Below are 19,490 nucleotides of genomic sequence, written 5' to 3' on the forward strand. Positions count from 1 at the left end.
CAGCTGTTTGTCATAATGATGCCTAAATTAATGCACAATGTAGCCTCTTATATATTGAAGACTCGTCTGGTCCTATCTTTAAGTCTTCCACCACTAACGACATTCGATCAACGTATAATGCCATCCCAAAGCAGTGCATTCAATCTCGCTGTGTTAGCATTCGGTTTGTGCTTAATTTTCACAATTAACAGCGCGGGCAGAGTCAGAAGAATAGTCGGAGGGGAGCTTGTTCCGAAAGGTATTTAAAATATATTAAAAAAACATTGTTAATTATAACTTCAAATATACAAATCAATCGCAGGGGAGTTTCCTGTCGTGCTTTCTCTGAAGAATATAACGACTAAACAACACCTATGCGGAGCCACTCTGATAAGATGGAATTTGGCGTTGACGGCCGCTCACTGCGTCCAAGACGGACAAGCCAAAGAGTATTCCCTACATCTAGACAATCTGCATTTGAGTAATGATAATATAATCAACGAAGTTTTCACCAAATCTCCCGTGTCGAAAATATACGTACACGCTAAATACAACAGGTAACATATACAACAATAATCAGTCAGAGTGAAATCATCAGTTTGAATATGAACTCAAAAATTAACCAACAGAAAAACCAGTGCACACGATATTGCTTTACTAAAATTGACCAAAGGCTTCTACAACTTAAACATTTCATCTGAAAATGTACTGCCGAAAAGCATGTTTGGATTGACAGGTAACATACAAATATAATATATTCATAATATTCTACTATGGGTCTGCCTCACGGCACCCAAAGTGAAAAGGTCGAAAAAGCAAATATCGGAAGGCAAAGATCGAAAATCGAAAGATCTTAAGTCGAAAGATCAAAAAAAGGGTGCATTATCTCTTAAATTATCTCTCTTTTTGTCATACAGCCTTGTTTAATGTGCACGCGCAGGATACGGGAGGAAAAGCCTGTTCCTCTTGTTCCTGTTGTATCCTGTTCGCGCAAATTAAGGGAGGATGTACGACGGGGGGAGATATTTTACCGCACGCCACTGATATTTTCGACTTCTTTACGGTCACCCTTCTACTATATATGAGCATATTACTTTATACTTATGATTTAATACAGGCGATTGCAGTATATACGGATACGGCGCTACTTTCAGTGACGATCCGATTCCATATCACGAATTGAAAAGAGCAACCGTCGACATAGTCTCCGAAGAAGAGTGTGAAGAGCTTCTCGGAAAATACATAGCACCGAAACCTGGCAGCGGAATGATATGCGCAATGGGAAACAACAGCGACGCTTGTCAAGTATGTATAAATTCAACTGTCGAGTGTTTTTAATGATCAAAAGAGTGACCGGAGCTATTTTAGGGTGATTCCGGTTCTCCGATGATCTGCGACGGAATAGTGGAGGGCGTAGTCAGCTTCGGAACGGGATGCGGTGTAGATTCCCTGCCTGGTGTGTACGCGAGGGTGGCCTCCCACATCGATTGGATAAACAATATCATGAAAGAAACGCTAATAAGTGGCTGAAATGCACAATTCATATGAGTATTATATGCAAAAATATGCGAACAAATAAAGTGATGTAAAAAAATGGTGATTTTATTATTCAAACGATATAAGAATGTCATTGTTAAACAGTATTACTTCCTTATTAGTAAATTTATGCATTTATCAATATAATATTTCGCCTTCAATAGAAATAATAAATAGGTTTAATACAAGAATAAAATAATACAATTTTTATTATAAGAATAAAAGTGTTAAACAACGTTAGTAGCATATTGAAATTATGAACCGAAGATGCAAGCCGATTTCAAACCAATTTAAAATAAACCCATTGAACCAAAAGCAAATTGTTTTTTGTTTAGTTTTTAAGATGCTAAAATTTTTGAAGAACATGATATTAATTATTTTTTCTATTTACTGACTAATAATGCTCGGTTTAAAAGCAGACCATTTTTAAATTACACTGAGCAACAAAAAGTCACCTTTTTTTACTTACCGAAGCGGTAACTAATCAATCTATACTAAGTTTGACCCACTGAATTCGAATATGACGATGAATTTTGTAGCTGTCTCGATAAGCGTGTTTAAAAATTACATTATGAAATGTTCTAGTTAGGGCCGCTCATCGCTCGTGAGCAAGTGAGATCGAATGATGCGCTTCAAGCGTAGGAATTTCCATTCTTGCCTCTTTTTTTAAATTTTTTAACTCGATTTAAAATCATTTACCGCTCAGATTAGTACGTTTATATAAAAAAAATATATATATATTGAGATAAAAATCAATCCTCATAAACATGGTAAAGTGAAAAAATCTCGAAATAGCTCATATTACAGAAAAAATGTGTAAAAAAAAAAGTATATTTTTGACTTATAAAATTGGCTAGATAATTAATTAAAAGTATTTTAAAGCTATAAAAAAACACAATCAATATAAAAAAAACATCTGACTATTGATTTTAATACTTAATTTTGACACAGCAATACTAGATTTTGAGTTAAAGACTGCAAGTCAAAAACCTGTAAAGATTGCGCATTTTTTAAACGTTTTTATTTTATAAACTATAGAAAAGCAACAAAAATCACTGTCATATTCGAATTTAGTGGCTCAAATTTGTAAAGATTGATAAGTATCTACTCCGGTATTTCTTTTTTATTATTACTGTGTTATTACTCATGAAGGACGAAAAATAAGACTTACAAAATTAAACCACAAACCATTTCTAATGATGTTACAAACCAAAAACCAGATATAAAAAAATGTTTAACTTTGGTTCAGCTATGCATCTATTTTAACTTACATATTATGTGTGTACATCTTTGAATTATATCATTGATAATTTGCTATTAAAATTCTCTAATGAAAGAACAAACGCGTGCAAAACTTTTTTTTTTTTGAGCATCATAATATAAATATTTGTATACAAATATAACATTAACAAATGAAGTATTTTTAAAAAAAATGTTATATTGTAACAGTTTTATAAATTATATCATGTAGAAGAAATATCAGTTCGACTTATATATAATAATTAAAAATAGACTTTGTTTAACGAGACTGATTTAACATATGCATATACATATTTGTACTCCATCAAAAACATTTGTACATAAACTTTACAGAAAAAAGTTATAAGACATATTACATAGATATGTATATTAAGTCAAATTAATTTAAGAAGCAAGTTTAAAAATGACACTACTGCAATTCTTCACCATATTCTTTGAATAACTATTATATATCGAGGACGCTCATAGGAACAAAGTACAGCTTCCAAATTTTATAGAATTGAAGTTTACATCGCCAAAAATGAATGCGTCATCTACGTATAAAGTCTATTCAAATCTAACAGACATCACATATTATCTAAAAAAAAAATCCCACAAAAAGCATGTTTATAATAATATTGCCGTTAAATTGAATCTTACGATTACACATACATACACTTTTTATAGACGACACAAATTGAACACATTACTTGTGCAATCATTTCGATTGCACTTCCATTTCGTGATTATTGAGATTTAAGCACTATGACAGTCCATAATTGTAAACACGAGTATGTTATTCTTTTTTAAATACTACAAAACATTCGAAAATATCACTGTTATAATATTGCAATATAAATTTTAAGCTTCCTATGCATGAAAACTTATAGGCCTCAGCGAAAGCAGCGTGACAAAATTGCATCTACAGTATTTTGATCCCTTTAAAACACTCTAAAATCAATCAATCTGCCTTCTATATAATACAAATTAAGCATATGTATATATTTGAATCATATTTTCAAACAATTATAAGGTAATATTTCGATTACATCATATTTGTACTTCGAGTCGAGTACTATTCGAGTCGAAAATTTTAAACGTTAACGTGACAAACAAAACAAGGAACTTCATTTCATATTTTCAACAAATACATATATATTTTGGTGCTAACCCAATCACATGTGGATTCTAAGAGACTTATACATATAAAGTTGATATGCAAAAAATGACACGAGTAATGTTTATGACCAAGAAAACCAAGACTTGGCCTCTTGTGAAGGACTTTTGGGAGTTATTGGAGTAGCTGGAGTACTTGGACCTTTGGATGAGCCGCTCAGAGTCGGTGTCTTAGGCGTAGCTGCTCCACTGCTTTCCACATCCACTGCCGCATCCAAAGCTGCCTTCATCTAATAATCAAAGTATTCGAAACATTAACAAATAAAATTATGTACATACATAGATACGTAGGCAAAATATTTCATTTTTTTTACAACCCACTCAAAGTCAAAGATCTTTAGCAATCCAAACTCACAGAGCACGATATGTGTATTGGACGAGACATTCGAGATATGGACATTTAGAATCCGAAATATGCAGTATATCAATGACAATTCATCATCATCATCATTAACAGCCATTCACCATACACTGCTAGATGAAGGTCTCTCCAACACGCTTCCAGTCGTCTCTGTTTTGCGTAACTCTCATCCATCTCACCACACTCATTTTTCTAATTTCGTCTACCCATCTTCCCTGCAGTCTTTCTTTTACTCTTTTGCATTCTCTCGGGTACCATTCAAGCATTTCTTTTGTCTACATTTCTTCCATTCTTTTAGCCACGTGCCATTTCCATTTCAATCTCTTTACTATATCCAATATGTCCACTACCCTTGTCATACTGCTCACCCACATGTTCCGCTTACTGTCTTTCCTCGTTATGCAGAGCATACAGCGTTCCATACTTTTTTGAGTGCATTGGACTTAGTGTAGCATCTTGGCATTCAGTTTCCAAATTTCACATCCATACGTCATCACTGGCTAAACATATTGATCGAAGATCTTTTTTGTCAGGTAGAGTGGCATTTTTGATTTAAAAACAACATTCATTCGTCCAAATGCACTCCATCCTAATTTAACGTGTCTTTATCTCTTCATCTTTACTACCGGACATGTCAATAAGTTGACCTAAATATAGATTATTATTTACTACTTCTACTGGTTTATCATCTAATGAGATGCTTATCAGGCATACAATAACTGTTGAACATTAGTTTGGTCTCATCTACGTTAATTTTTAATTCTACTTTTCTACTTTCCCTGTCCAGCTGTATTAGTCTGTAGGCCAGCTGGATCGCGAGCTATTAAAACTATATAGTCTGTGAACCGAAGATGATTCAAGAAGTGACCGTTGATTTATACTCCTGCTGTGTCCCATTCCAAGTTCCTAAAAACTCCCTCGAGTACCGCATCGAATAACTTGGGCGAGATGGTATCTTCTTGCCGGGTCTACATGACGAGCCAGAATGTTAAATTACAGAAAACACAAATATCGGAAGGCAAAGATCGAAAATCGAAAGATCTTAAGTCGAAAGATCAAAAAAAAGGGTGCATGATAAACGGTACATACTCACTTAATTTGCGCGAGCAGGGTACAACAGGAACAACAGGAACAGGCTTTTCCTCCCGTATTCTGCGCGCGCACATTAATACGGGAGGAAAAGCCTGTTCCTCTTGTTCCTGATGTATCCTGCTCGCGCAAATTAAGTGAGTATGTAAAGTTTACCATGCACCTTTTTTTTTGATCTTTCGACTTAAGATCTTTCGATTTTCGATCTTTGCCTTCCGATATTTGTGTTTTCTGTAATTTAACATTCTGACTCGTCACGGAGACCACTCCTTGCCATACTTAATATAAATATGTTGTCAGACCAATGAGCGAAGCGAAACATAGAAGAGCCTTGTAAAAGAAATCTCTTGACTCTTTGTTTTAGTTCAAATTTTTACCATATGACTGCAAGATTTAAGAAACATCACACAACATTAAGAAGTAGAAAAACTAACAAATACTTTCTACGATACCTTATCGTTGGTTTTAGAATGCATTTCCTCTTCGTAAACACGCACATCATCGATCGTCATCTCAACCCAATCATCGACCCAAGCAAACGCTTGTCGGTGTCCCAGCAAAAGTATATCTCGGATGCACTAAAAATAACAATAGGAATATTAAGTCAACATACATAACTATTATCTTTAACTAAATTATGTATTTCATATATGTATATATATATATATATATATATATATATATATATATATATATATATATATATATATATATATATATATACATATATATAAAAAGAATAGCACGTACCTAGCCCTTTGATGCATTATGTGTATACCAGGTAATTAAAATAATACACATAAATTGTTGAATAATTCATTTATTCCTATGCAAATTAAGTATACTACAGTAGATCATTAAAAAAAATACATTAAATTATTTTACAAACTAATCAAAACAATCGAGCCCTTCGCAACAGTCTCCACAGTCCAAGCCGTTGCAGCAATCACTCTGACAGAGACACTTTGCGCAACCGCCAGCACAGCTCCAACAGCAATTGGCACACTCTGTACAACTATTGAGACAGCAATTGGCACAAAACACCCCGCATTCAGAGCAATATTCGCCACACTCGACACAGCAATTCCAACAATCGGTGAAAGCCGACCACCTGAAGATTGAAAGGCAACACCAAAACAAGTCCTCCCAAGCTTCTGGGTCCGTGTTGGCACAACAGTTACACGAATCCGACGAACAATGAATTCCACGACAGCCACGCTTGAACCGACGCCAACACTCGCAACACTCGGCTCTCTCAACATCCACTTTAGGATTTACATCCTCTAATGATACCGGATCTGGTACTGCTTCTTCGACTTTTAGCGGAATCGCTTCTTCGACAATTCCAGCATCTTCTCTGGGGTTTTTCGGCTGGGTGGTGATTACTTGATCTGCCATTTTGACGCCCCGTATATTTAAATAAATTTTTCGATACCAGAAAACCAATATCTAAAATACTTGTTTACATTACACAACCGTACGTTATCAATAACCAAACATCGAGGGAACATGTGAAAATGTTTCATATCTCCTTAAATGTATGTAGGTTGATAAAACATCCATTCCAACCACAACATTTCACACTACTGGATCCGTTGGTGTTGATAAAACAGGAACCGATTATTTTATGGTTACAAAATGAATTTAATTACCACACTAGAAATATTCGGCTTGAATTAAACATAAAACTTGAAAATATATATATACAAAATCAAACAAATTTACTTTTTAGATTTAGATTTGATATTATTTATACCAACCTAAAAAAAAAAAATTGAGAGCGCCAAATAATAATATATAATTTTTACAAAATTATTATTATTTAAACAGAGCACATAAATAAATTGAATCAACTATACACTATTCACTATTCACTTCACAAGTTTTTCATAGAGGTGTTTCGGTATTATATAGATGTAGATACGTAGATGTGGCGCAACAGTTACGCCACACATTTATGGAAAACTTTCAAATTGGAATTTGCAGCCCACAGAAAGAGAATAAAATATGGATAGCCTGAATGAGTTCTGTTGTATTTTAGGTCAACTGTCACTATGTGTATAAACAACAACACCAGAGCTTCCCAAGCGAGGCGCCGCGAACGTTTGGGAAGCGCATGATGAAATATATTTTAGTCACCCCAAATATATATATATATAGATTGTATACAGATTTCTATTTCCGTTAAAATCGGGACGTGAATGTGAATTCAAATTGGTATTTTTCTCATGTGAGTGACGTTTCCCATATGATGTACGGTTCGGTGATTATTGCCCACAAAGCGCTCGCCCAAGTCACTAAAATCTGTATAACGGAACATCTGCCAGCCGAAAAGTCGGTTCGGTGATTACTGGTCACAAATTACTCGTCACAAAGTCACTAAAATCTCTATAACGGAACATCTGGCAGCCGAAAAGTCCATCATACTAACGATAACTATCATAGTAACGAGAACTTGAGTGCCAAAGATTGTGTATTCGCGATTTTCATGGCAAAAATTGTCTTTTGGGCGATCGTAATGTGACTAATAATCCAATTACTTATTATAATATCAATATTAGACATTATATACATACATAATGCCTAATATTGATAGGCGCATGCACACTGGCAACACCGACACTCGAAAGCGGATGCCCACCATCCTATCTTTTATATGCGGTAAACGGACTATTCCGCCAATAATCACCGAACGGAACAATATTATCGGAAAATATTTTTTTAATATGCGTAATTTTAAATCGACCGGGACAAATGACTCTCGGACAGGGACACTGGGGCACAGAACTCGAAACCGGGACATGTATCGGTGTACCGGGACGTATGGCAGCCCTATACTAACGAGAACTCAAATGCCAAATATTCCGTATTCGCGATTTTCATGACAAAAATTGTCTTTTGGGCGATCGCGTAATAATCCAATTACCATGATGTACATAATTATGTATGTCTAAAAAAACACAAGCAAATCCCCCTTCTAATAACTTTGTCTCCACCTCACGGAGAAATAGGAATTTAGCGTTCTATATTATCGCAAGGTTTTAAGTTGGCAGCACTGGGTTAGGGCGCAAACACACAGCGATGAACGTGGCACATGATTTATTTTAGATAGTTTAAAACGTGCGAAAAAATGTGGCGTGTCTTACACAGATTCATGGCACGCCCAGCACGCACCGTCCCGAAATCATCCCCTGGAGTGTTTTCGGTAAAATTGTATTCTTGCTTGACAGTGATCGATAACGGTGTATCCCATATTTGAAGGAATGTAAGAGATCCCTACAGCGGGGAGAAAAGCACACGACGTGCCGTTCTTCCCCCTGTGTAATTTCGCCCTTACTCATGTACGCACAGCCACTCAATAGTTTTGTGGCGGCTCGCTTATACGACATGGTCGAGTTTGGTTGCCTTCCTGCGAGTGGGAACCAACTCGGCTGGGTTCGGAGAGCTACTACTCACTCTGTCTTCAGCTGTCATATAATAAACACGTGCATTAACATGCCAGTCGTCTCATTCGTTCATCCTCCATAGTTTGAAGTGATTTGTCACAACACGTTTCCCGCGTTGTAACGAAAAATATCTAATCACTTTACCTAAACATGATAAAAAAAAACACTGCCCCTCAGATCTGCATACATTGTTTTTTTTTTCAGATACATTCAGATCTGCATACACACACTCTTGTTTCGAAGACGTACCACGTTCATCAGTAATTAAAAATTCACATACATACATTAAGGTGACCATTCGTGACTGATTTTACCAGGACAGTAGTGGTTTTTTGGGTATCTGTCCTAGTAAAGGTCTGTGCCGACACCAGTGCCGACCTTACACCCAATGGCGCCTTCGGGCAATTTTTTTTAAACACTCTTAGAAAAAACTTTCACCTTTGGCGCTCTAATCTAAAATTTTGTATGGCTTTTGGCGCTCTAATTTTAAATTTTAAAGCACCTTTAGGGCATCATGCGGCGCCCTAACTTATTTGGCGCCCTTAGGCGCCGCCCGATCCAGCCCCACCCCCCCCCCTAAAACTAGCACTGGTTCACACCTATCCTGCACGAACTGGCGACAGCAGGTATCCTGCAAGTACCGGCAGTATTCGGGAAAAAAATGGTCACCGGAACATACATATATACAATATTAAATAAAGAATTAATTCAAAACGGGAGTCAAGAATCAATGCATTTTTACTAGCCTCTTCTTAGTTTCACTTACGATTTCTAGCCGGAAGAAATTTGGGTTCTTATTATTAACGACAAAGCTACAAAAAGCCATGACTTCAGATTCAGATTCAGCCATGGTTAAAATATGCAATGGAATCAAACAAATAAATTTTATAAAATCCCAACAGATGTCTCAACACCAATAAAATTAAATTTTTGTTATTTATGGTAGACCTACTTTTTTTCAATTTTAGGATTTTCATGTTTCATTTTAACATTTTGTAGTGAATTGAATGTTCAATTTTAGCATATTATCCTTTTAAGCATAATTTTTAAAACAAAGATCAGTATTAAAAGTGTGTAACAGTACTTAGATTCACATAATAAATAAGAAATAATAAAATAAAAAGGTATTAGGAAAAAATAATATAAGAAAATAATTTTTAATATCTAAAAGATGTATCTACGTAATGGCTGATTTAATGCTTGTAACTACAAATGAAGTAGTGCTTGGTGAATGTTAAAAAATTGCAATAGCAATGCTCTCGGCAAAAAATATTGCTTTCTTATTTTTAAATACAGATAACAACGGAGTACTGTATGTAAAATTTTAATTATCCACAGTTTTACTTGTATCGTTCAATTCCACATAACAGTAGCATGTTTTAATTGGATACACGAATTCGAACTTCTTAAGTAACTTCATCACCTCAATTTTTCTTTTATATTTTGAAATAAATGTTCTGAAAATTGCCTCCAATAGATTCCGAAATAATAAATTGTAAAGTATGTACATATATACGAGTATAATCTATCTATAATTATATATATGTATGTATGTATGTGTAACCTACCCTCTGTATGAAATCTTCAACTTTGGTCTGCAACCCCCAGACTTCGAATCTAGCGTTGACCAGTTTGTAAGAGCACATGATGGGATCTTGATCATCTCGCCAGCCCTCGACCAGCGGACCTCTGCCAGTTTTCGCCGATTTGTAAAATTTCGGATCTTCGGTCTCTTTATAATGTTTCGGATTCATATCATCATAAGCAATGTCTATAAAATCCACCTCTCTCGCCTCCATTTGCTCTTCGGTGAGATTTAAACACTGCAACACACACATAATCGACATGCTTATTTCAGGAATATGTTAATAGCATATTAATTTAAAAACTTCAAGCATTCACTAACATTTTCGGTGGATCCATTGTTGTTTTCGTATTTCGTTTGTATTGATATGCTGAATTTAGGAATAAACGAACACTAAAACATATTAAAAAAATATAACATACGTATTTTGTATCTTAATATGTACATACATATATTAATAACTTTGTTACAATACTCACAGTATATTCTAATTTATGACGTCAACATGAAACAACAAAATTATATCATTAAAGAATGGAATATTGGCTGTAGCTTTTTATATGAAAAAATCGGTTCAATAAGTTTCATGCATACATAACTAAAATATATACGTATATAATCAGACATTACCTGTAATCGTGAATGGATAAAAGTTCCATGCTTTCTCGGTAACGTAAAATATCTTTGGAATAAGCGACTGTACCCAATATGGTAAACGACTGGAATTAAATATGTATACATAATTTTACATGTGTACATTAAAAATGTATTTTTAATATATTACATTACAATTGCACACCTAGAAAGATGAATCCTTTTTTCAGTAAATTGACCTTTGCCGTGTTCGGGATCTTCACATTCAGCGTTTGCGACGACTTCAACGCCTTCTCCTTGATCTGACTGCTCGTGACTATGTCGAGCGATCATATACAATTGTCCAATGCGATACTAGAAAAAATTTAAGTGAATTATTAAATATTGATCGATCCCACTGTCGTATTATTACAATATAGCAATGTTGTCACACATTAATAATATTAAGTACACAAGTAAATTGGACTCATTCCACTATTGCTAAAATTAGATACACTACAAAGTAGTCAGTGAATGAATATCAGAAAGGTTGATCAATTCAGGATCTAAATTATATGGAAAATAAATCGAAAACAAGACGATGAATCCACAGGATGACGAGTTAATTAATAAGTTAATGTACCTCTTCAACGGTGATGGGCATACAGATCCGATATTCCTTTGTAAGCACCATTTCTCTTCAGATAAAATTCACCACACTGTTTTGACACAAGCTTGACAGCTTAATTGGTTCCAAACGCGTTTTTATCTCACCATAAACTCTCTGCAATTGGCAACAAATAAAGGTTCGGTGATTACTGGTCACAAATTACTCGTCACAAAGTCACTAAAATCTCTATAACGGAACATCTGGCAGCCGAAAAGTCCATCATACTAACGATAACTATCATAGTAACGAGAACTTGAGTGCCAAATATTGTGTATTCGCGATTTTCATGGCAAAAATTGTCTTTGTGACCACCCCAATGTGACGAATAGTCCAATTACCCAAATAAATGGCCAGTATATTAATTAATTTTGGTATGTACATACGGGTCTACGTGACGAGACAGAATGTTAAACGACAGAAAACGCAAATATCGGAAGGTAGAGATCGAAAATCGAAAGATCTTGTAGGCGGGGTAGGTAGTGTTGACCGTATCCCAGCCTAACGAAACACTGTTGTGCTTGTTTTAAGTTGTTTGCCTAAATATTGTACAAGTGTATTAGAATATTTGAGGAAGTTTTCTCGAAGCGGCTATTGGCTGTTGACTTGGTGTCGTGATGGCCGCTGGATCTGCAATGTGTCGTTGCTCTGGATCCGGCATTGTTCAGATGTCTCTGGATATGGCAGTGTGTTGCTGGCTCGGCATTCAGCTGAGTTGCAAGCGTTCTTCCATTGTAGGATAGTGTAGTGGTAGCTGTTCAGATGCTGGATGTCGACTGCTGTCATGGTGGCTGCTGCCTGTTGACTGGTCTGCTGCTGTGTGTCGACTCTTGTTGCTGTGGGTCGACTGAAGTTGTTTGGGGTGGACCTCCTTTTATATTGTTTTTGGGGATCCACGTGACCTGTGTTTGGCGATTGATTCCGAGAAGTGCACGTGGTGTTTACGTGTGCAAGTTATGCGAGGAATGTGGTTTGTTGTTTAGGATGGACGTTTCTCGAATGTTTGGCGTCGTTCCACTCGATTTAGTTTAATGGATGCAGGTGTTCTTCGACTTTGTGTCGTTCTGCTTGGTTTGTTGGGGTGGAATATGCTCAAATGTTTGGCGTCGTTCCACTCGATTTGGTTTAATGGATGCAGGTGTTCTTCGACTTGAGATGACGTCAATGGTTGAGCGTGAGAAATGTATTCTCCGTCGCACTAGATGTTTCGATGGCGATGACGAGATTCCTACAATCTTAAGTCGAAAGATCAAAAAAAATGGTGCATGGTAAACGGCACATACTCACTTAATTTGCGCGAGCAGGATACAACAGGAACAAGAGGAACATGCTTTTCCTCCCGTATTCTGCGCGCGCACATTAATACGGGAGGAAAAGCCTGTTCCTCTTGTTCCTGTTGTACCCTGCTCGCGCAAATTAAGTGAGTATGTACGTGAGCATGTACCGTTTACCATGTACCATTTTTTTTTTTTGATCTTTCGATTTTCGATCTTTGCTTTCCGATGTTTGCTTTTTCGATCTTTCGACTTTCGATGTCGTGATGTAGACCTGTATGTGTGTAGTACGGTTCGGTGATTACTAGTCAAATGTGAACCAGTCACAGGACAACCTGTCGCTCTAAATCAGTCACACGTGATCATCCGTCACACTAAAACTGGTCACGAGAAAACTGGTCGTACCCAAAAATTGGTCAATCAGTTTCCTCGTGACCGATTTTAGGATGTGACCAGTTTTCTCGTGATCAGTTTTAGGGTGTGACCAGTTTTCTCGTGACCAGTTTTAGTGTGACGGGTGATCACGTGTGACCGATCTAGAGTGACCGGTTGTCCTGTGATTGGTTCACATATGACTAGTAGTCCGTTTACCGTGTAGTACTTTGGAGATTTTTTGATCATTAATCAGTAGACACCGGATAGTCAAAGTGCTATCCATTGTTCCATTGTTCCATTGTTGTAAATCCTTTGTAAAAAAGGTTCGGCAAACCTTTAACAATGCATTTACAACCTTTGAACAATACAACCTGCTAGGTCCGGTGACTATTAATCGGGCATAAATCAAGAGGCAGTTTACTCTTATTCGATTTTTCTAAAAAAATATCATAAACATTTTGATAAGCTTTATTTTAATTAAATTACAAATATAATACATATTACATAGTTTGAAAATGCATCATATTTACCTCATTCTATAGTTATAGATTATAAATATAATATAATATAATACTAATTCTTATTTAACTAACGCCATTTAAAAAAATTGAGTTACAAACACAGAAGCGATATCATCATAATCATACGTCCTCTTTAAGAAATTGTCAACTAAAGAAATGCCAGTTATTGTTTGAAGGCCAGCCGATATTGGAAAGGCACACAACGACAATATCGTAGTGGCTCCCGGCTCCAAATTTCCAATTTTTCTATCTGATACACCAGCCCACAATAAACCGGCAGTCTCTGTCGACTTTAATTTCAGGATAAGCTCCATCTGTCTCTCACTCGTATTGATAATTTTGCATTTGAAGTCAAACGCAACTTCTAATAGAACTTTACTAGGTAATGATTCGAAAGTCAATCTAATATCACCGCAATCAGGAGGCATTCTCTGCAATTGACTAGTTTGTAAGCGGCCCCTTTCTCCCAAATTTGACCGCCACACAATATCTAGCTTGCCCATGTTTCTAGTAGCAGCCAATTGCTTCAAATCGGCAGCGAGAGCCGTCTGCGGAGCCAAGCAATACAAATATTGGCAACTAGCTTGCGGTTGTAAAAGGTTCATATCGCCGAACACAGACTTATCACCATCAACCATGTTCAAAGAAGTGGCTTTGAAAAGTTGGGACGAATCCAAAGATACTTTCTCTAAGCAGATCGGTCCCGAAGTTATGTTTTGAATGTGCGCCTCGAGGTAAACTTCGTCCGAACCAACGTTGTAAAATTTAGTTTTAACATCCAACGGCTTCATCACTTGGAACTTGAAGAATTTGCGAAAAGAGGCCATCGTGTTGAGGGATGTTAAATAGCTGATTTCACACATCAATATGTGAGTGCCCAAGTCTTTAACCTCGTGGTGGATAACATCATTGACTGTGTCATCGGGTCCCAAAGCGGCACAAACTGATCTGCTTTGATGCGTTGACAGTGGAATGTGTTGCGAGCTGGTCTGCAAATCGGCTTTAACCGACACGTCCTTAACGATTTGTCTGGTCTCATTATGCACACACAAATAGCACGAAAATGTCTCACCAAGATATATATTTCCAAAACTCTGGGGTACCAAAAGAAATTGACCGGCTGCCATGGTTTCCATTCCCTTTACTGCTACTATGTCGTCTTTTAAATAATTGTTCAATAGGTTTCCAGGAAGATCTTTGGCATCGCATGTCACTATTTGTGGACTTATGAAAGTTGGGCGAGTCAATCTCATAACTTTTAATGCCACTGGATGTTCACTACTGTCTTTGAAATCCATTTTTCTGATTATTTCGCTCAAATTCAAAATTAAATTGAAGAAATTGTAGCAGCAAGCCTACCTACGAGGCAGCTGTCAAATTTGACAGCTACAACTACTGCGCCGTAACAGCATTTTTAGCGACCATTATGAAAAAATATAGTAAAATAGACAAAATCTGTGTGAAACCGGTTGGGTGATTATTCTGCGCAAAGTAATCTCGCACAAGTCACTAAAATGTCGATTATGGATCATCTGGCACCCGAAAATTCCATCCATCGAGCTACATACACTACCCATAGTCAGTGCCGGCCTTACACCCTATCGCGCCTCGGACAAATTTTTTCTAAGCGCCCCTAGAATAATGGCGGAGGATCCATTTACTTATATTGATGACCAAAATGAGCAATATGGCAAAGTATGAAAATGATCGGATAAGAGGCAATTTTTTTTCCTGAATTGTAATAAGTGAAACGTAAAGGAGGTATGTAAAAAATATTAAAAAATGGGTTACCATCCTCCTTTTACCGGGCTTGGGACCGGCAGGAAAGTGGTTAACAAGGTTTCCCGACCCCACTGGTGGAGTTAAAAATAAATAAAATTATATTTCAGAAGTTAAGAGGGCTGTACACCCGAAACCTTAATTTTGTTACCGTTCCTTTCTTCGATATATATATTGAGTGTATGTATATATTGAGTGAATGCGACAATATATATCAATATATATATTGAGTGAATGCGACAGTTGCGCTTCGACCAGATAAAACGTGTTTTAAATTGACAAAATCGAGGTTTCGTATTCTACTAATTTCTCCTCCAAAACTGGACCAATTTTTAAGAAAATTTCATCATCGGTATGAGAAAGATATTTTCTGTGCATCTATTGGCGTATTTTTTTTAAAATCGACCGTTAAATAACCACACTAGACTCTTTTCGTGGGTGTAAAAAAGAGGCGATTTTATAGATGTTTGGCGGCTCCTAGCTCCTATAAAAAATAATTAATCAAAAAAATAAAACGATAAATGCACCCCAATGGTGGATATCCATAGCATATTAAAAAATAATTTCTCTAGTGCCATAATTGAGGTAGGGAGAAGTATAGTACGTTTGTATGGACAACGCACTGCTGTCCAGCCCTCTTAACTTTCCGAGCCATTTTTTCGGCAAAATCTCAAAAATCAATATTTTTAATAGATTGAGTTCCCAAACTGGAAAGTCTATTTTGTGACACTGTAGACCGGGGATAAATTTTAATTAATTTAAGTTTTGAAAAACTACGTTCACCACTTGCTACAGTTATAGGTAGTGTCAACAAAATTCGCATAGCAACCCAAATGTTCGGATATAATTCTTGTAAATGTTGTTTTATGAATTTAATACAATGATTAGGTAATGATTTGTCAAAGTCATTGACATATTGGTCGGCTAGAGATTTGCTTCTCGATATATGAATGTATGCACATACATACATACTTATGTAAATCGTTATTTGATAATTCAACGAGTTTTTGCTTTGCAGGTAATAAGTAGAGGTCACAGTGCTATCCATTTTTCGGCAAACCTTTAACAATGCATTTACAACCTTTGAACAATACACGGCCCCCTCAGGCTCCGGTGACTAGTAATAAGTTTGTCGATTCCTGCACTAAAGTAACATCTAGTGCCGCATTAAAAATTGTTTAAAAATTATTTTATTGGATCTTGGAATCGTGTATCATGACTACGTTCATCGAAATGCTGTTAGACAAGAGATTGACGATTTAATTTCAATTTTGGCTTCAAACCTCATTTTGTTGCAGTATGTTTTATCAAGAAGCACAGGTAGAAGAATAAATTCGAACCTTCCATTTTCGTATTTAGTCCATTAACTTCTGATTTTTCATCCTTACTTTTACTTTTTAAAATTATTTCTGTAAGACATTTTAAAACATCTGTACATATGTATGTATATGTATGCATATCGAAGTCAGAAGTGCATTGGTGGAATCTAATCTGGACGACCAACAAGTAGGGCAGAATTTCTTTATTTATTTTTAATCTATACCGGGAAGACCTAACAGGTAAACCCAATACGCCTTCCTGACCAGAAACATTGTACATTTGATACAAGTATTATACAAAGTAAATACATATCACCCACAGAGACATCCATGGTCAAATTTTTAAATTTGCAGCATTTTTAAACAATTCAGTGAAATTCAATAAATTCATATTAATTAACATTCACAGATACATTAATTGTTAGATTTGTAAATTTGCAGCATTATATCTAATTCAGCGAAATTCGAGATCGTTAAAAACTCGAGATTTGCGAGAAAATGGGTAAGGTTGCCGATTGGTTGGAACCGTTTCAATGAAAATCAGATAAATTGGTAAACTCTGATAGAAAACGATTGACCTAGAGTCACAAATCAAAGGTCTGGCCAGCAGAAACCAGTGAGATTTGAACCGTGACCACTCTGTTCAAAGAATTATATGCTAACTACTAGTCTATTCTGTTGGTTAAAAGTAACTGGTGGTGAATTTTTCTTAAAAACTTCCCACTCGTTAATGCCGAAAAATTTTATTGTAAATTTAAATGTTAATTGTATTGGTCTGCACGCCTGCAAATTTAAATGTAAATTTTATTGGTCTGTCGGCATGAGAGAAAATTTCGATTGCACGGAAAATTTTATTAGCATATCAAAAATAATAAAAATGCGTAAGAATACAATATTACAATATTATTGTTTAAAATTCAGGACTGCCATCAGGAGAGTCTTGATTGGTTGATCCATTTCTATTTTTTATTATACCTATATAATCTTTATCCATTTATATTATATCACTTCATGTTTAGTTATGCATTCTCCTATTTAGTCATATTTTAGTTTTTATTATTTTCTTTTTCATTTGTTTGGCTCAGATGTTATATTTATTCTTTATGTTATACATTTCTACAACTGTTGCCTGTTGATTTTTCAATTAATAAATAAATTACGACGGAGTATCCAAAAATAACAAGAATTTTGTTTTCAAAAATCGTGTGTTCAATAATGACTTTACATATACTATGTACATTGGTTGGTTGCTTCGTAGACAACATATTCGATTTTATTTCGATTCTTAGGCACCGATTCGATTTTTTTCGATTCAAAGGATTCGAAGTCCCCGGGGGCGCAGGTACTGGATTCTGGTATACATATAATTTCGTAACAGTCAATTTAATAAAAAAAAAAACAAGTGAGTATTCAAATAAATTTATATAAAACAAAACTATTCAAATAAATTTTACAAAATGTTTACTATTAGATTAGTCATGTTTAAGCGGTTTATATTACAAATACCGAGCGAAGCCGGGTATAACCACTAGTAATTTAAGAATTTCCAAAGGAATACCCATTATTATACGTGATATTTCCTTGTAAATTTTTTTTCCAGTTCTCAAATTAGTTCTGGAATATTTTTAAATGCATGTCATTTCGCGTTTCTATTTCAATTTATCTATTCACGCTTCAACCTATTTAAACTTTTCTACATGTTCACAACCTTTTCTTTTCAATACATATTCTCTTTTATTTGAAGGAACAGATTAAAGTAATATATCGATGGATTAGTGTTCGGATATCGTTAATTTATGTGGTATGCATAAATAACCTTGAAAGAAAAGACCTGAATTATCCCAGCATCTAAAAACTTAAAATTCAATTATCTCAAAACACACAAAACTGGACATACAATATCTGTGCACTAACCCATCGATATGTAGTGCCAGATCAGGCCAATAGAATGGTTATGCTATTTTTTGTCAAAAAACGTCGCACGTTGTATTTGTTGCAGGTGCGTTCTCACGGTAAAAAGGAAAACTGTCAGATTTCTTAACATCCAAGCCAGGACGTTTAAATTACATATACATTTTTTTTACTTCGTAAAATAAGAGTTGTCATGATCAGGAAGCAGCTTTTCTGAAACCGGGATTTTTAACTGTCCCGAAAAGTTCCTTCAGGACGCCAGGATGAAAGGATCGAAACAGGGTAAGCCTGGCAAACCCTATAATAACAATTGTCAATCACTTGTAATGTATTCAGGATTTTCTCTTCACATCCTGTTACACTACCACTATAGAACTTTCAAGTTTTGCTTTATTTTTTGTGTCATGAAATTAGAGGATTCCTATCATTGATGTATAATACACTAGATGCGCCCAGACGTGTTATTTTGTGCTGAGGGGTGCGGGGGGTTTAACTACCGGGGAAGTTTGGTTTTTTTCACTACGACGCAGCGGTACCTACCTACCTACTAAGAGAAACTGTGCATGCGCCAAAAGGGAGACAAGTATAACACGTGAGGGCGGATCTAGTATATTCTAGATCTCTAGATCTATGATTCCTATCCACAAATTTTATTTTGGT

The 19,490-nt window shown here is 35.7% G+C and overlaps 4 protein-coding genes across 5 annotated transcripts; 1 reads left to right on the plus strand and 3 right to left on the minus strand.

Annotated features, from left to right (window-relative positions):
* Positions 1-15: 15 nt before the first annotated feature.
* LOC143914019 (trypsin beta-like) lies at positions 16-2,848 on the plus strand. Its single transcript, XM_077434102.1, has 5 exons — positions 16-238; positions 302-536; positions 609-715; positions 1,097-1,284; positions 1,348-2,848. Exons 1-5 carry the CDS (start codon positions 16-18, stop codon positions 1,507-1,509), a joined length of 915 nt encoding a protein of 304 aa, XP_077290228.1. The 3' UTR covers positions 1,510-2,848.
* On the minus strand, positions 1,562-12,813 carry rdgBbeta (cytoplasmic phosphatidylinositol transfer protein 1). Of its 2 annotated transcripts, XM_077434104.1 has the most exons (8): positions 11,628-11,728; positions 11,211-11,359; positions 11,042-11,130; positions 10,891-10,898; positions 10,733-10,804; positions 10,395-10,649; positions 5,833-5,958; positions 1,562-4,160 (listed from the first exon to the last, which is right to left on the minus strand). In XM_077434104.1, exons 1-8 carry the CDS (start codon positions 11,676-11,678, stop codon positions 3,996-3,998), a joined length of 915 nt encoding a protein of 304 aa, XP_077290230.1. In that variant the 5' UTR covers positions 11,679-11,728; the 3' UTR covers positions 1,562-3,995. The 2 variants fall into 2 exon arrangements, with proteins under 2 accessions (XP_077290230.1, XP_077290229.1); XM_077434103.1 differs by lacking the exon at positions 10,891-10,898 and having other exon boundaries at positions 11,037-11,130; positions 11,628-12,813.
* Positions 6,190-7,440, minus strand: LOC143914365 (uncharacterized). The gene is made up of 2 exons (XM_077434558.1): positions 7,240-7,440; positions 6,190-7,140 (listed from the first exon to the last, which is right to left on the minus strand). The coding sequence occupies exon 2, from the start codon at positions 6,776-6,778 to the stop codon at positions 6,269-6,271; it is 510 nt and encodes a 169-aa protein (XP_077290684.1). The 5' UTR covers positions 6,779-7,140; positions 7,240-7,440; the 3' UTR covers positions 6,190-6,268.
* A 1,085-nt stretch (positions 12,814-13,898) lies between the features above and the next one.
* On the minus strand, positions 13,899-15,199 carry LOC143914454 (trafficking protein particle complex subunit 13). The gene has a single exon (XM_077434672.1). It carries the CDS (start codon positions 15,117-15,119, stop codon positions 13,899-13,901), a length of 1,221 nt encoding a protein of 406 aa, XP_077290798.1. The 5' UTR covers positions 15,120-15,199.
* Between the last annotated feature and the right edge of the window lie 4,291 nt (positions 15,200-19,490).

This window comes from Arctopsyche grandis, chromosome 7, assembly GCF_051622035.1.
Source record: "Arctopsyche grandis isolate Sample6627 chromosome 7, ASM5162203v2, whole genome shotgun sequence".
Lineage (NCBI taxonomy): Eukaryota > Metazoa > Arthropoda > Insecta > Trichoptera > Hydropsychidae > Arctopsyche > Arctopsyche grandis.

Coding starts and splice junctions, on each gene's coding strand:
- LOC143914019 (XM_077434102.1), top strand. CDS start 16: ATGATGCCTAAATTAATGCACAATGTAGCCTCTTATATATTGAAGACT. Junction 537..608: donor GTACACGCTAAATACAACAG/GTAACATATACA, acceptor ATTAACCAACAG/AAAAACCAGTGCACACGATA. Junction 716..1,096: donor AAGCATGTTTGGATTGACAG/GTAACATACAAA, acceptor GATTTAATACAG/GCGATTGCAGTATATACGGA.
- LOC143914365 (XM_077434558.1), bottom strand. CDS start 6,778: ATGGCAGATCAAGTAATCACCACCCAGCCGAAAAACCCCAGAGAAGAT.
- rdgBbeta (XM_077434104.1), bottom strand. CDS start 11,678: ATGGTGCTTACAAAGGAATATCGGATCTGTATGCCCATCACCGTTGAA. Junction 11,131..11,210: donor AAAAGGATTCATCTTTCTAG/GTGTGCAATTGT, acceptor ATTTAATTCCAG/TCGTTTACCATATTGGGTAC. Junction 4,161..5,832: donor ATTCTAAAACCAACGATAAG/GTATCGTAGAAA, acceptor TTTGATTATTAG/ATGAAGGCAGCTTTGGATGC.
- LOC143914454 (XM_077434672.1), bottom strand. CDS start 15,119: ATGGATTTCAAAGACAGTAGTGAACATCCAGTGGCATTAAAAGTTATG.